The sequence below is a fragment of the Leptonychotes weddellii genome, chromosome 13 (genome assembly GCF_054177405.1).
Source record: "Leptonychotes weddellii isolate Sample4059 chromosome 13, ASM5417740v2, whole genome shotgun sequence".
NCBI classification, from domain to species: Eukaryota; Metazoa; Chordata; class Mammalia; order Carnivora; family Phocidae; genus Leptonychotes; species Leptonychotes weddellii.
Genome location: NC_138381.1, coordinates 51,172,007 through 51,184,909, shown reverse-complemented (window position 1 = coordinate 51,184,909; position 12,903 = coordinate 51,172,007). Strand labels below are relative to the sequence as shown.

The 12,903-nt window shown below is 46.5% G+C and overlaps 1 protein-coding gene across 7 annotated transcripts in view; it reads left to right on the top strand.

Moving 5' to 3' along the window:
- Positions 1–2,795: 2,795 nt before the first annotated feature.
- Positions 2,796–12,903, top strand: part of LAMA1 (laminin subunit alpha 1) — a 160,460-nt gene continuing 150,352 nt past the window's right edge. For 3 of the 7 annotated variants that reach the window (XM_081801582.1, XM_081801583.1, XM_081801581.1), the window contains exon 1: positions 2,805–2,930. In XM_081801582.1, the coding sequence (XP_081657708.1) occupies positions 2,855–2,930 (76 nt within the window). In that variant the 5' untranslated portion in view covers positions 2,805–2,854. Of the gene's footprint in view, positions 2,931–12,903 lie in introns of all 7 variants that reach the window. The other 4 variants (XR_014139701.1, XM_081801585.1, XR_014139702.1 and 1 more) reach the window with 3 other exon arrangements.

The following is a 12,903-nucleotide window of genomic DNA, read 5'->3' as shown; positions in this document are numbered from 1 at the left end:
CTCTAACCCCCACACCACCACTCACCCTCTTATCAGCTGAACACAACTGTGTTTTCAGTATGCTGCCTTCCAGATTCTTGTTTGCACGAGTGCCTATTTTATATAATGGCAATTAGAATGCCCATATTGTCTAGAATTTTGCTTTCCTCACTTAACATATCACAATGCTTTTTGCAAACTTTAAGTCTTATATTTTAAAAATGCCTATGCAATAGCCTATCACATTGATTTGCTATAAACTACTTAACCACTTAACTATTGCTTAGCATTTAGGCATTTTCACTGGTCATTTTTTATAGGTGACTTTGAACCACACATCTTCGTGCGCCTACTTGAACTGAATTTCTACTTTCTCACAAAACGTAAACATTCTTATCTCATTTTCACCTTGAACGGGCCACCCCTGAACTTTGATGGTGTTGTAGCTAATTTATCCAAGCATGCTAAAGAATGGGAAATTTGTACTACAGTTGTTTTTTATTTTTATAAGACACATAGAATTGTGACATTTTTACTGTTCCATCTTATCTAAGCTTGTTCATTCAATCGGCTTTGGAAATTCTTCTTTCCCTTAATTACTTCTGCTTAATTTTGAGGAATGACCAGTTGTGCCAACTTGCAAATTTTGACGTCTCCTATTCACTCCCCAGGTGTGCGGACCCTTTGCTTCCTCAAATCACAAGTGAGTTCCTTGTCTGCAGTTCAAAGGTAAAGTCTGGCTGGAGTCTGAACTGAATTTCTAGGAGCCCAGGACATTAGGGAGACAGATGACGCCTTATGATTCCTCCTGCTGCATTTGACCTCATCCTCCGTGGTCTCAGTGCAGTGATGTAGAGAAGTCTGGACCAGAAAGCAGACCTGGGGTCTTGCTCTCGACTGGACATTTGCTCACATTGGGACCTTAACCCCCTGAGTTCATTTCCTCAGCTCACAGGATGTTGCTTCCAGTAAGTGAGGGGGAAGAATGTTGAGCCTCCTCTGAGCCCACTTCGGCCCCACTGCGGCTCTACAGAATCTCACAAAATTGGTATCACAAAAGATAACCAATGTGAATGTGCTTGAGACACTCTAAAAGACATACATGTATGTGTGTAATGTCTGTGTGCATGAAGTTGTTTCAGTGCAGAAATACTTACAATTTTTATTTAATATTTAAAGGTTTGACACTTGATTAGTTATTAGATACTGATTTACTGAATCAGTTGATACTTAATACTTTGATACTTAAACATTCTAATAGTTAAAAAAACTGTATTTTAAATTTGACACTGTGATAAACATTTTCTCACTCAACCATATTGCATCCTTTTAAAAAAAAAATGTTTTTTTAAAGTAATCTACATATCCAACACGAGGATCAAACTCATAACCCCAAGATCAAGAGTCACATGCTCTACCAACTGAGCCAACCAGGCAACCCACAGCAAATCCTCTTGAAAGGCCCCAATTCTACCTTTTTGTTCTTCTATGATTTTTTTTATTTTTTTTTAAAGATTTTATTTATTTATTTGACACACAGAGAGAAAGCACAAGTAGGCAGAGAGGTAGGCAGAGAGAGAGGCAGAAGCAGGCTCTCCAATGAGCAGGGAGCCCGATGCGGGACTCGATCCCGGGACTCCAGGATCATGACCTGAGCCGAAGGCAGTCGCTTAACCAACTGAGCCACCCAGGCGCCCCACTTCTATGATTTTTTTAAAAATAATTGCTAACATAATAATATTTTATTCATTAAGTGTTTAAGGAAGTATCTTTAGAAAAACTGGAATTGCTAGAGTTGTCAAATTGATTGACACAATGAGATAAAATTATCTCCCTACCGAGCAAAAAAAAATACAAAATGAAGACGTGGGTCGGTACTAAGTGGCTTTTAGTATGTCTTATGTTTACATTGTGAGAAAATGAGATCTACAAAGTGTTATGAATACTTTTAATAGAAAAAAATCAGAGGAAATTAAAAATTATTTAACAGGGACCAGATGTAGTTTTTAAAAAAAGAACAAAGCAGTTGAACTCTCCTGTTAAGACTAACTTCCAAAAAAAAAACCTCTTCCTCCAGCTGTAAGTAAGCTAATAATTAAGTCCAAGTGACCCTTCTTGCCTTCCTTAGATAAAGTGAGAAACAAGTTGCAACTCATTTTCAGAAGAAAAATCTTTACAAAATCCTCTGCCAACAGCCAAGGGGGAGAAGCTGGTCAGCTAAGCCCCGAGTCCCGTCCTGAGACGGGAGGCTGGCTGCCAGGAGGCAGGAGGCCCGGCCACTTTCCGAGGGAGAGGGACCCTGGTCAGCTACACCCTGGTCCCATTCCGAAGGCGAAGGCCGGCGGCCGGCCAGGGAGCGCCAGGGGCGCGACGGGCGCGGGCTGGGAACTGCAGCGGGTGTCGGCAGCCGCGGGTCCTCCAGGCTCCCGGGGCCCGGCGATGGGCGCAGAGCCGCCGTGGGACCGGAAGGGGTCAACAGGGCAAACGCTTTCTCGGAATTCACCAGCTCCGGCCAACTTCAGCAGATTTTCTCCTTCCCAACCGCTTTCTCCGCCCACCCCCGCCCCCGCCGCCCCGACTCGGAGCGGGTCACCCCCGCCACAGCCCCCCCGAGTCGGGGACGCTCTGAGCACCGGCTGGGCGGGCGGCCAGCTGGAGTGGCGGGTCCCCGCGGGTCTCAGGGGCCGAGCGAGGGGCCCCGCGGGGGAGGGGTCGGGGCGGGGAGGGGCGGGCGCGGCGGAGGTCGGGGGGGTGTGTCCGAGGGGCCGGCTGGCTGGAGGCCGGCGCCCGGCGGGGAAGCGCCGACTCGCGCTCTGCGGAGAGGCCCCGCGCCTGGCCGTGCCTTTCTTCCCAGAGCCCGAGCGGCGGCGGCGAGATGCGTGGCGGCGGCGGCGCGGGGGTCGTGCTCCTGGCCTCGCTGCTCTGGGTCGCCGCGCGGTGCCAGCAGAGAGGTGAGCCCCGGTCCCCAGTATTCCCGGCGGGCGGCGGCAGCTGCGGGACAAAGCCGGCCGCTTTGCCGCTTCTTCGGTCGGGGCGCGCATCCTGGTTCACCTCGGACGGGGGGAATCGCACACGTGGGTCTCCCGCGCGGCCCCTGGGAAGCGTCTCCCGGGCCGGGCGGGAGAGGACTGGGGACGCCACCCGCTCATCCGACCCTTGGGCTTGAAACTCCTCGGGCTCAGGGGTGGGGGGTTGTGGGGTGGGGGTGGGGGGTTCCACTCCGTTTTTTGCGATCCCGAGCGCGAGCGGCGCGGGGGGGCGGTGCGGGGGGTCGGGGGCTGCGGGAGGGGCGTTGCGACTCCGCAGCGGTCCCCAGCTTGCAGTCCTCCGGCTGCGGCGGGCGGGGGTACGGGCTGCAGACCCGGCGCGGGGAATGAATGGGAAAGGCGTCCTCTCGAGTCGCCCTCATTGTCCTGCGGTGGAAAGCCCGCTCGTCCACGGCGGGGAAAGGGCGGGCTCCTCGGGGCCGCTCGCGGCCCAGGGGGGCTAGTGGGGACAGACCATGGTGAGAAGCGCGCCCCTGCCCGACTGTCCTGAGCCGTGGGTACTCGCCCGCGCGACCCCCCGCAGGCGGCGTCCCGGCCACAGATGCGCCTTCTGAAAGGGCACTCTTTGTGCAGCCCCCGAAGTGGCCAAACCGGCTCATTCCCCGTGCAGGTTTAGACCGCGGTCACCCCGGGGTGATAGAGCCGGCGGCGAAGGGACGACTTTGCACGCTTGCTCGCTGCACGGGTGCAGTGGTTCTCCTGGCAAGGTTTGGGGAGAACGGAAACCCCAAGCGAATTCTCAAGGCTTCTATCAATGCCAGGAGAGAATGCTCCTTTCTGCGGAGCACTCCATTCCCCACTCGACTAATTGGAGACTCGGTGAAGTCTTGCCGCCGTCGCTTCTAGTTGGCTAGGGGGTCACAGTACTTGTTGACTGCATCGTCATGTGTGCAACATATGACCATGGGCACATTCCCACAAATACACATTTGATTAAAAAAAAAAAAATTCAGGTCAAAAGTAGGGAGGCGGAATGCGCAATACCCTCGTGGGAAAAATGTGTGTTTGGGCATTGTGCTGAGTTGTGAACTCTACAGCGACGTGTCCGGCTCATTCACGCAGGCATTCGTGATGAACGCACTGGACCGCAGCTGGCCACACAGCTTTGAACACCCGGCGCCGGCTCAGCGCGGACTAGGGCTGGGACGTAGAGTGAATTTACATAGTTATGCGTGCGAGAGAGGAGCCGGCCTTTCGGAGGCGAGGCTTTGGCGCTGCACGCCCAACTCCTTTCTCTCGGGTTGCTGAAAGTGAACAAGTCCCAGTTTCCCACAGGGTGGGGAGAGAGCCGCTTGGCTCAGCTTTATTGTTCTAAGAAATTAAAAGTCCTAGATTGAGGAGATGCCCCGAATGTTTTTCTTGCCCCTAGGAGCTGAGCACTTGGCGTGGGAGGTTATGAATGGTGTTTGGAGAAAGTGGGACCACATGGGGCTTTCCTGCTTAAGATGCTGTGGAAAACCACCCACCGCGGGAGTCTTTGAATCTTTCACACCGCCTTCCATATTTGCCAGTCCCCACCCCATCAGCCAACACCATGCTTCCTAAGGAGCACCTTTGAAGGAGTTTTCATTTTAAAAAATAATTTGTGTTCTACATGTATAGCGTAAATGATTAGTGAAATGATATATGGTCATAATAAAATCATCCTGACCCGTGGAGCACCGCTGAGTTGGCTATCTGGTGCCTACATTTTTTAAAAAGATCGTTATCTAACAGCACTCAGCTAATAGCAGTTCTCTACGCTGTGTCTCTCTGGATTACCTTACAACTCACAGTATAGGATCCAGTGGCTCACTAACCTTGAAATGTAACCTGTTTAAAGTGAGTTATTCCTAGGTTAGAATAAGAGGTGGTATGTTTCTTAAAATAGTGCTAAGTCCACAGCTAGCCATTACATAGAATTATAATTGCTTCACAGGTTGGCTCGTCAGCTTTTCTGTTTTAAATCGTCCTTTCTTTTTAAAAGTAAAAATAGATAGTTCCAAGTATAGAGAAAACAAATCTATTGTATGAACAGAAGAACATTTACTTCGTTCTAAACATGGCATAGTATTCAAATTTAGCATGTCTGTACTCCACAGTAGAGTATGTGTGCCTGAAGGGATTTCAAAGGCACATTTTTCTCTTCTGTAAGCTGTATTGCCATGTAAGGGCCAATAAAAAATATTGATCTTAGCAGTTGGAAACAAGGATAAGTGTAATAAAAACATCACTGCCTACCTTCTGCATATCCTGGACTTTGGCCTGCTCCTTTTCCCTTCCTCTTTTCCAGGCATTAAATATGAAGCCTACCACTGTAGTTAATAGAACGTCATAAAGAATTCAAATGCCACAGAGATATGAAGTAAACATACATACTGTTTGTAATGTCTTGTGCCACTCTTAGAATTGCACTGCTACATAAGCAAGTATCATAAAATGTTTATATACCCACTTATTTCAAGGTAATCCTCGTTGAAACACTCTACCGCTTTATAAAATTCGTTCATAAAGCCCTGTGGATATTCATTATCGTCTCTGGTAAATTTGGGGGAGGGGTGACAAGCTATATCTTTAAGCTTTAGATGTTTATTCTCTGGCCTTACTAGCTGGGGGAAATTGGGCACCTCTTCTGAGCTATAGTCTCTGGGATGCCTAATTGTTTCAAAATTTGGAGTCTGGACTTGGAATCAAATAGTCTTGGACTTAAATACCAGGCCTGTCCCTCTGATGAGCCATGACATTGGTTAACACCTTAACAGCTCTGAATGTCAGTCTTCCTGTCTATAAAATGGGTAGGATTCACATGGCATGGTGTTGGGCAGGACATAGCGTCACAGGCATAGGATCCGTGGCGATGGCCCTTACTATTACACCTGTCATGTGCGCTCACCATCCTGGGTACCCCTCCCTTTCTCATTGCCCACATTCATTCCGTCATGAAGGCGTAATGATTTTACCTCCTGGAAATCTGTGTGATCTGTCTCCACTTTTTCGTCCCCACTGCTGACTAGGCTCAGGAATTGTTTGTTTTCCCCATGAAATATTGTGATGGTTCTCTCACCAAACCTCCTTCGTCCCCTGTTCTCCCTTCTCAGCACTGCTGCCTCTGTGATTTTTCTAGAAACACCACCATATGGGCTCAGACTGGTGCCACCCACACCCCTCACTTTTTTACATGTATTCACAAAATAACAGTGACGTGCATCACACTGGGGGTAAACCAAGGAGGCTATCCCAGAGCTGAGGGGCATTATTTTAGGCACATGTGTACCTACTCGTCGGCAACCAGTATTTCCTTGCACGCAGGCTGTGAAGTGCCAGACAAGTCTGCTGTTTAGGTTCTAAGGCCCTGGAAAACCTTCCTGGTCCCCTGATGCTGAAGTATTTATTAGGTATTTATTAGGTGCTCTTCCCTAAACTCCTGGGGGCCTCTCCACTTAATGCTCTTGTCATACGTATCCACTTATCATGGTGGCGTGAACAATTGGCTGGCCAATCTGTCTCGCCCACTGACTTGGGCAGGGACCGTTTTATCCATATCTGCATGGTCATTGTTTTGCAATGTTCCCAGCAGTGAATAGCCACCTGTCTTTGTTGAGTCACATTGAAATGAATTTCTTTGGTTATGAATCAAGTAACTTCAAAACATTTTGTTGTATAGGTAACCCATGCCCATGGTACAAAAGTCAAAGGGTACTACTAAAGGGTCTGTAGAAAAAGGTTAAGTCTTGACTTTTGTCACCTTCTTTTGAGGCAACCACTACTTTCGGTTTCTTGTGTATTCTTCCTTAGATGTCTCTTTGTGGAACTCTTTTTTTTTTTTTTTTAAAGATTTTATTTATTTATTTGAGAGAGAGAATGAGAGAGAGAGCACATGAGAGGGGGGAGGGTCAGAGGGAGAAGCAGACTCCCTGCCGAGCAGGGAGCCCGATGCGGGACTCGATCCAGGGACTCCAGGATCATGACCTGAGCCGAAGGCAGTCGCTTAACCGACTGAGCCACCCAGGCGCCCTTTTATTTTTTTTTTAAGATTTTATTTATTTATTTGAGAGAGAGAATGAGATAGAGAGAGCATGAGGCGGGGAGGGTCAGAGGGAGAAGCAGACTCCCCGCTGAGCAGGGAGCCCGATGCGGGACTCGATCCCAGGACCCCAGGATCATGACCTGAGCCGAAGGCAGTCGTTTAACCAACTGAGCCACCCAGGCGCCCTCTTTGTGGAACTCTTAAAAGCAAGTTACTTCATGGAAACTACTTCTTCTGTAACAGTATAAAGAAGGCCCCAGTTGTTTCCTGACAAAACATGGAACAGTATTCCTCTCTCCACTGCCTCCTCCCCATTCTAACACTTCAGTGGACCCATTGCAGGGAATTAATACATCATTTAATGAACGTACATACTTGTAAACTTGTCACCTTCAACTTGTCCCTTCCAACATGGTCTTTGACAGAAAGGTATTAGAGCAGTGTTTCCTAGATTTTATGGAATTTAAGAACTAGGTCACCAATTGATTTCATGACCTTGTACTCATTCTGAAAGTCTTGTTTACCGTGCATTAAGAAGCTATGCTTTATGCAGTAGATACTTTTTAAAAATATATTTTAGGAGATTTATGATATACAGAAGTCAAGTTTGAGAATAATTCTATTAGAAGTTTAGGATAGTGTGTTATTTATTTTACCAACTAAGTATGATTTGTTACTAGAACACCTATGGCAGACACAGAAAAATTTAATTTTTAAAAATAATTCCCGATGAATGAAGTTAAGCTTACACTTCAAATACAGAGATTAACTGGAGACAAACAGAGAGAACTCTCCATCTTAGACCTTAGATGATGTTTTTAGTTACATTCCTTAGAAATGTTTGGACAACCAAGAGAAACTATAGTTTCCTAAGAAAGATGTCTGTAACTTATTTACATGCTTGCAGATAGTTCTTTTGCTTTTTTTGTTTTCCCAATACTAATATGTCTCCATGGACAATTGGGTAAATAAATAAAGGCATTTCAAAATTAATGAGAGAAAAAAAATCCTTTATAAGAAGTAATTGAGTTAAGGTCATGAACTTGGTCTCTGTTGGAACATGCCAGCCAGGGAGCTGTTTCGGCCCGAAGCCCCCCGCGTGACAGCAACAGCAACAGCTGGGTTCACTGCATTTTCTTGTCCTTCATGCTGGGGGTGACAGTTGGTGCCCAGAGTAACCATTTCCTAGCACAGAATCCCTCCACTTGAGTCTTTGTGTTTTCAAGGCTGGATCAGGAGAGCTTTCTTTGGGTTAACTTGTTCCCAGAGATTGTGTGTCTTGCTCGGGGGCAGGAGACAGACAATGGAGGCAGTGAGAATCCCAATCAGCCCGATGGATGACATTCTTGCCTAGGTAAGCATTTATCTCAGAGTGTTCATCCAGAAACTGCGGTGTGTGGAAATACATTAAGATCCTGGCTTCAGCTTGTATGCACCTTTTTTTTTTCTTTTCTGAATTTGCTATTTGAAGTTTGCATCTCTTCATTCCTGAAGTGTCTTTGAAGTCTGAAGGCAGAGTGGCTGAAATTCTTGTGCCCGAGAGCCTCCTGCGCGGCTGGTGGGAATGTCAAATTTAGATCCATGAGCATGTATAGAAAATGCCCTCGTTCCCCATTCCCTGAAGCATTTCCTGCATTTTGTTCCATTGCTCCTTAACTTCCTGCCAGAACCTCAGGAAATTCTCTATGACAATAAAGAAGATGCTGCAGTGTAGCAGATTATTTGTAGTTTAAAGAGAACATGTAGGGGGGAAAAAACCCTCACATAAGAATGCTGATTATTATATAGCACACATTTAAATGTCTTCCAACCTTTTTGTAGTGACAGAGTTTTACTAACAAAAGTGATTATCTTGTTACCTGGGGGCCCAGCACTGGAACCAGCTCCAATGTCTTCCCTCCGATTTCCCCCAGTTCATGCATTCTTTCTGTTCCCTTGGTTTCATCTTCCTTTACTTTTTTTGTCCCCTTATCCAAATTGTCCCCCTGAATTTTTGTTCCTTCCTTTAAAAAAATTCCCTGATTTTTAAAAATTTTTGTTTCTCCCTATTACCATGCAAATAGTCACCTGCTGTCTGAATTGACTATTAAGCAGCCACTTTTTTGTTTGTTTGTTTTTAGAGAGAGAAAGGGGGAGGGGCAGAAAGAGAGGGAGAGAGAGAATCTTACTTAAGCAGGCTCCATGCCCAGCGCAGAGCCCTCCGCAGGGCTTGATCCCAGGACCCCAAGATCATGACCTGAGCTGAAACCAAGAGTTGGACACTTAACCGACTGAGCCACCCAGATGCCCATATAACCGGCCACTTGTAATAAGTGTCTGATGCTCACACACTTTCTCCTAATCTGGTCTAACATTGCACTTAGGCTCATGCTGCTGGAGCCCTGCCTTCATCACGTGCCCCCTGATTCATCCAGTTCCAATCCTGCCCCAGCCCAGTGGCCCTCCATAATCCCTCCGGTCATTCAGGACTACGGAGGCTTAACCACACCTTTCTCTATCCTGGGCGCCTCCTTCCTCTCTGACTGCAAGTGGTATATTGACTTCCAACTGCGTGCTTTGTCCATGTTACTCCCTTATTTGAATTGCACCCCCATTTCTTACCTAAAATCTAGCCTGACCACCCATGCACGGCCTGCAGCTTACTGCCCTAGTTATTATAGCCTCCACCAACTGGCCTGTTTCTGTATTTTCTGTATTTGCACTGTTTTTTATGATAAGTCAGGGATTGAAGTTTGCATCTCTTCATTCCTGAAGTATCTTTGTAGTCTGAACTGTCTGCCTAGCAGGCAGAGTGGCTCAAATTCTTGTGCCCGAGAGCCTCGTGCGCGGCTGATGGGAATGTCAAATTTAGATCCATGAGCATGTATAGAAAATGCCCTCGTTCTCCATTCCCTGAAGTATTTCCTGCATTTTGTTCCATTGCTCCTTAACTTCCGGCCAGAAAAATTCTCAGGAAAATTCTCTATAACAATAAAAAAGATGCTGTCTGGTCCTGTTTTGGATGGCTTGTCTAGAGTTCTGTAAGTCAAGGTCCAAAAGAAGGGTTTTTTTTCCTGCAAAGATCAAATCCTTAGCTACCAGCATTTCTTTCAATACACAGGTAACTTAAGGGTAGAGGGTTCTTGTGCTCAGACCTGAGCCTTTGGCAGTGGGAGGGTGGCGCCGCCCACAAATGCTCCAGAGCTTAACAACCATAAAACCCTTACCCAGCCCCTGGATTGCCACCCCAGCCCTGAGTCCTGGCCCTCTTCTGGGCATGAGTTCCCCTAGCCCCCTATATTTCATTTCACCCGGGGGGACTAGCATTTGCAGGGCAGCAGGGGATCTGGAATCTGGAATCTGTTTCAATAAAACCTTATTCCCATTTTGGCATCCAGAGGCACCAGGACTTGAAAGGTCCACTTTCCAGTTGGTCTTCAAGCCAACTCTTTTGGGTTTCTAGTTTAAATAGGTATTTCCACAACTTTCTCTGCCACTTGGCTTTCCTTCCGTCCCAATTACTGTGTCCTGTGGTGGGCTAGCACTCTTTTCCTACCCTCAAAATTCCCCTGTCTAGCCTTCCAGCCCCTTTATTCTGAATCTTTAATTCTGGTATTTTTTTTTCAACTGAGGTATAATTGACATATTACATTATATTAGTTTCTGGTGCACAACATAATGATTCGATATTTGTATATATTGCAAAATGATCACCATGATAAGTGTAGCTAACATTCATTCCCATATATAGTTACACATTTTTTTCTTGTGATGAGAACTTTTACGATTTACTCTTTAAGCACCTTTCAAATATGCAACACGGTATTATTAACTGTGGTCACCATTCTGCACATTACCTCCCCTGGACTTGTGTATATAATTATATGTACTAAATATATGATACTTACAGCTGGAAGTTTGTGCCTTCTGACCTCCTTCACCCAAACACTATCTTTGTCTTTGTACACCATCTAGTTTTCCCAATTCTTTACAACCACACTCCTGGATTCATGGGCATTCTCTTGTTCTGGAAGTGTGGGGTGGAGGGAGTTCGAGATATTCACTAACATGTGAAATGCCTTTGGAAGCTTCCATTGCTTTTCTTAAAGGCAGTTGGCATTTTAAATAGTTAATACCTTCTTGGAGTAGGGAATAATATTTTCTTGTGAGACTGTTTCTATTTCATGTTTCTAATTTTTGTTCCTCTGTTTGCTCATTCATTCATTCATTCATGCAGGGAACATATCTTGGGACCCTGAATCAGGAATGTACAAAGGCTAGAGTATCTTGAGGACCCCATTCTCACCTGCATTCCTTGCTATGATTCCAGGCATTTCTTGACATTCTTCGTGGACCTGTTTTTGAAGTCCACAGAATTGAAAAGTGCATAAAACAAAACAAAACAAAACAAAACACAAAACGTCTTCCATGAGAAATAATGGGCAGAGCAGAAATAGAAGGATCAAAGTCTCAATCATGGATATTACCATCTATATTTTGTTTACTTAGAGTCATGTGGGTTCACATTGACCTGACTAGGCCGAGTCATGGGGCAGGGAAAGGCGGGAGATGGGGAGGCGGAGAGGTGGTCAGCATTAGCTGGAGTGACAGGAGCAGCTTCTACACAAAACACCCTGTTAGGTGACGTCTGTTTCCCTGGGCTTCCTTTCTTTTCTGGGAAACTCAGATCTCACCTGCTGGACTAGCGTGCTCCAGGTGAAGAGACACAGTTAGCACAGAAGTTTTCTCTCCGGGCTGCACATTAGATTTTAATAACATCAATGCGCAGGTCCTACCCCCAGGGAGTATAATTTATGTGGTCTGCGGTGGTGCCCAGTCATCTATACTTTAAAAATGCTCCACAGGAGGGACGCCTGGGTGGCACAGTCGGCTGAACATCTGACTCTTGGTTTTGGCTCAGGTCATGATCTCAGGGTCCTATGATCAAGCCCCTTGTCGGGCTCCAGGCTTGGTGCAGAGTCTGCCTGGGTTTCTCTCTCCTTCTCCCTCTGCCCTTATCCCCTCTGTGCTCTCTCTCTCAAATAAATAAATCTTAAAAAAAAAAAAAGTTTATAAAAATGCTCCATAGGTGATTCCGCTGTGCAGCAGGATTGAGAGCCATTAAATTAACTTTGTAAATTTTGCTGTACCAGTGAATGCAATCACACAGCAATGCAGGCTTGGAAAAGGGATGCAGTACCTGGTAGTAGCCCCTACCTTATCCAAGGGGGCAGATCAGGGGCACTGACCCCACTGAGCCTGCCATCGCCTGGAGGCTAATGCCTTGTGCAGATACCAAGTGCTCAGACCCAAGCACCCTCCTTGCTCGCCTCATGTCTGTTTCATGCGATTCCCACTCCTCTGGGAAGCGGGGATGATACTAAGCACCTGAAAGTTGTGAGGGATCCCTGCACTCACAGCCTGTGTCATTGACATTTGAAATATGAAATATGAATGAAATATGACATTTAGAGTCCTTCCCATCTGGGTATAAGTTCTGGCCTAGTAGGGCTGGGTAGTGGATTGATTGGATTACTGTTTCATTCTTTAAATAATTCATCCAGGGGCGCCTGGGTGGCTTAGTCAGTTAAGCGGCTGCCTTTGGCTCGGGTTGTGATCCTGGTGTCCTGGGATCGAGCCCCACGTCCAGCTCTCTGCTCAGCGGCGAGCCTGCTTCTCCCTCTCCCTCTGCCTGCCACTCTGCCTAATTGTGCTCTCTCTCTCTCTGTCAAATAATAAATAAAATCTTTAAAAAAAAATAATTCATCCAAAATTTAGTCAATCCATTCCATATATAGGCATTATCTGGTGCCATATCCCTCCCTCCCAACCCCATTAAATGGACAAGCCATAGGTACCTTTTTCTCTGGATTTATCTGGGCTGCCTCCTTC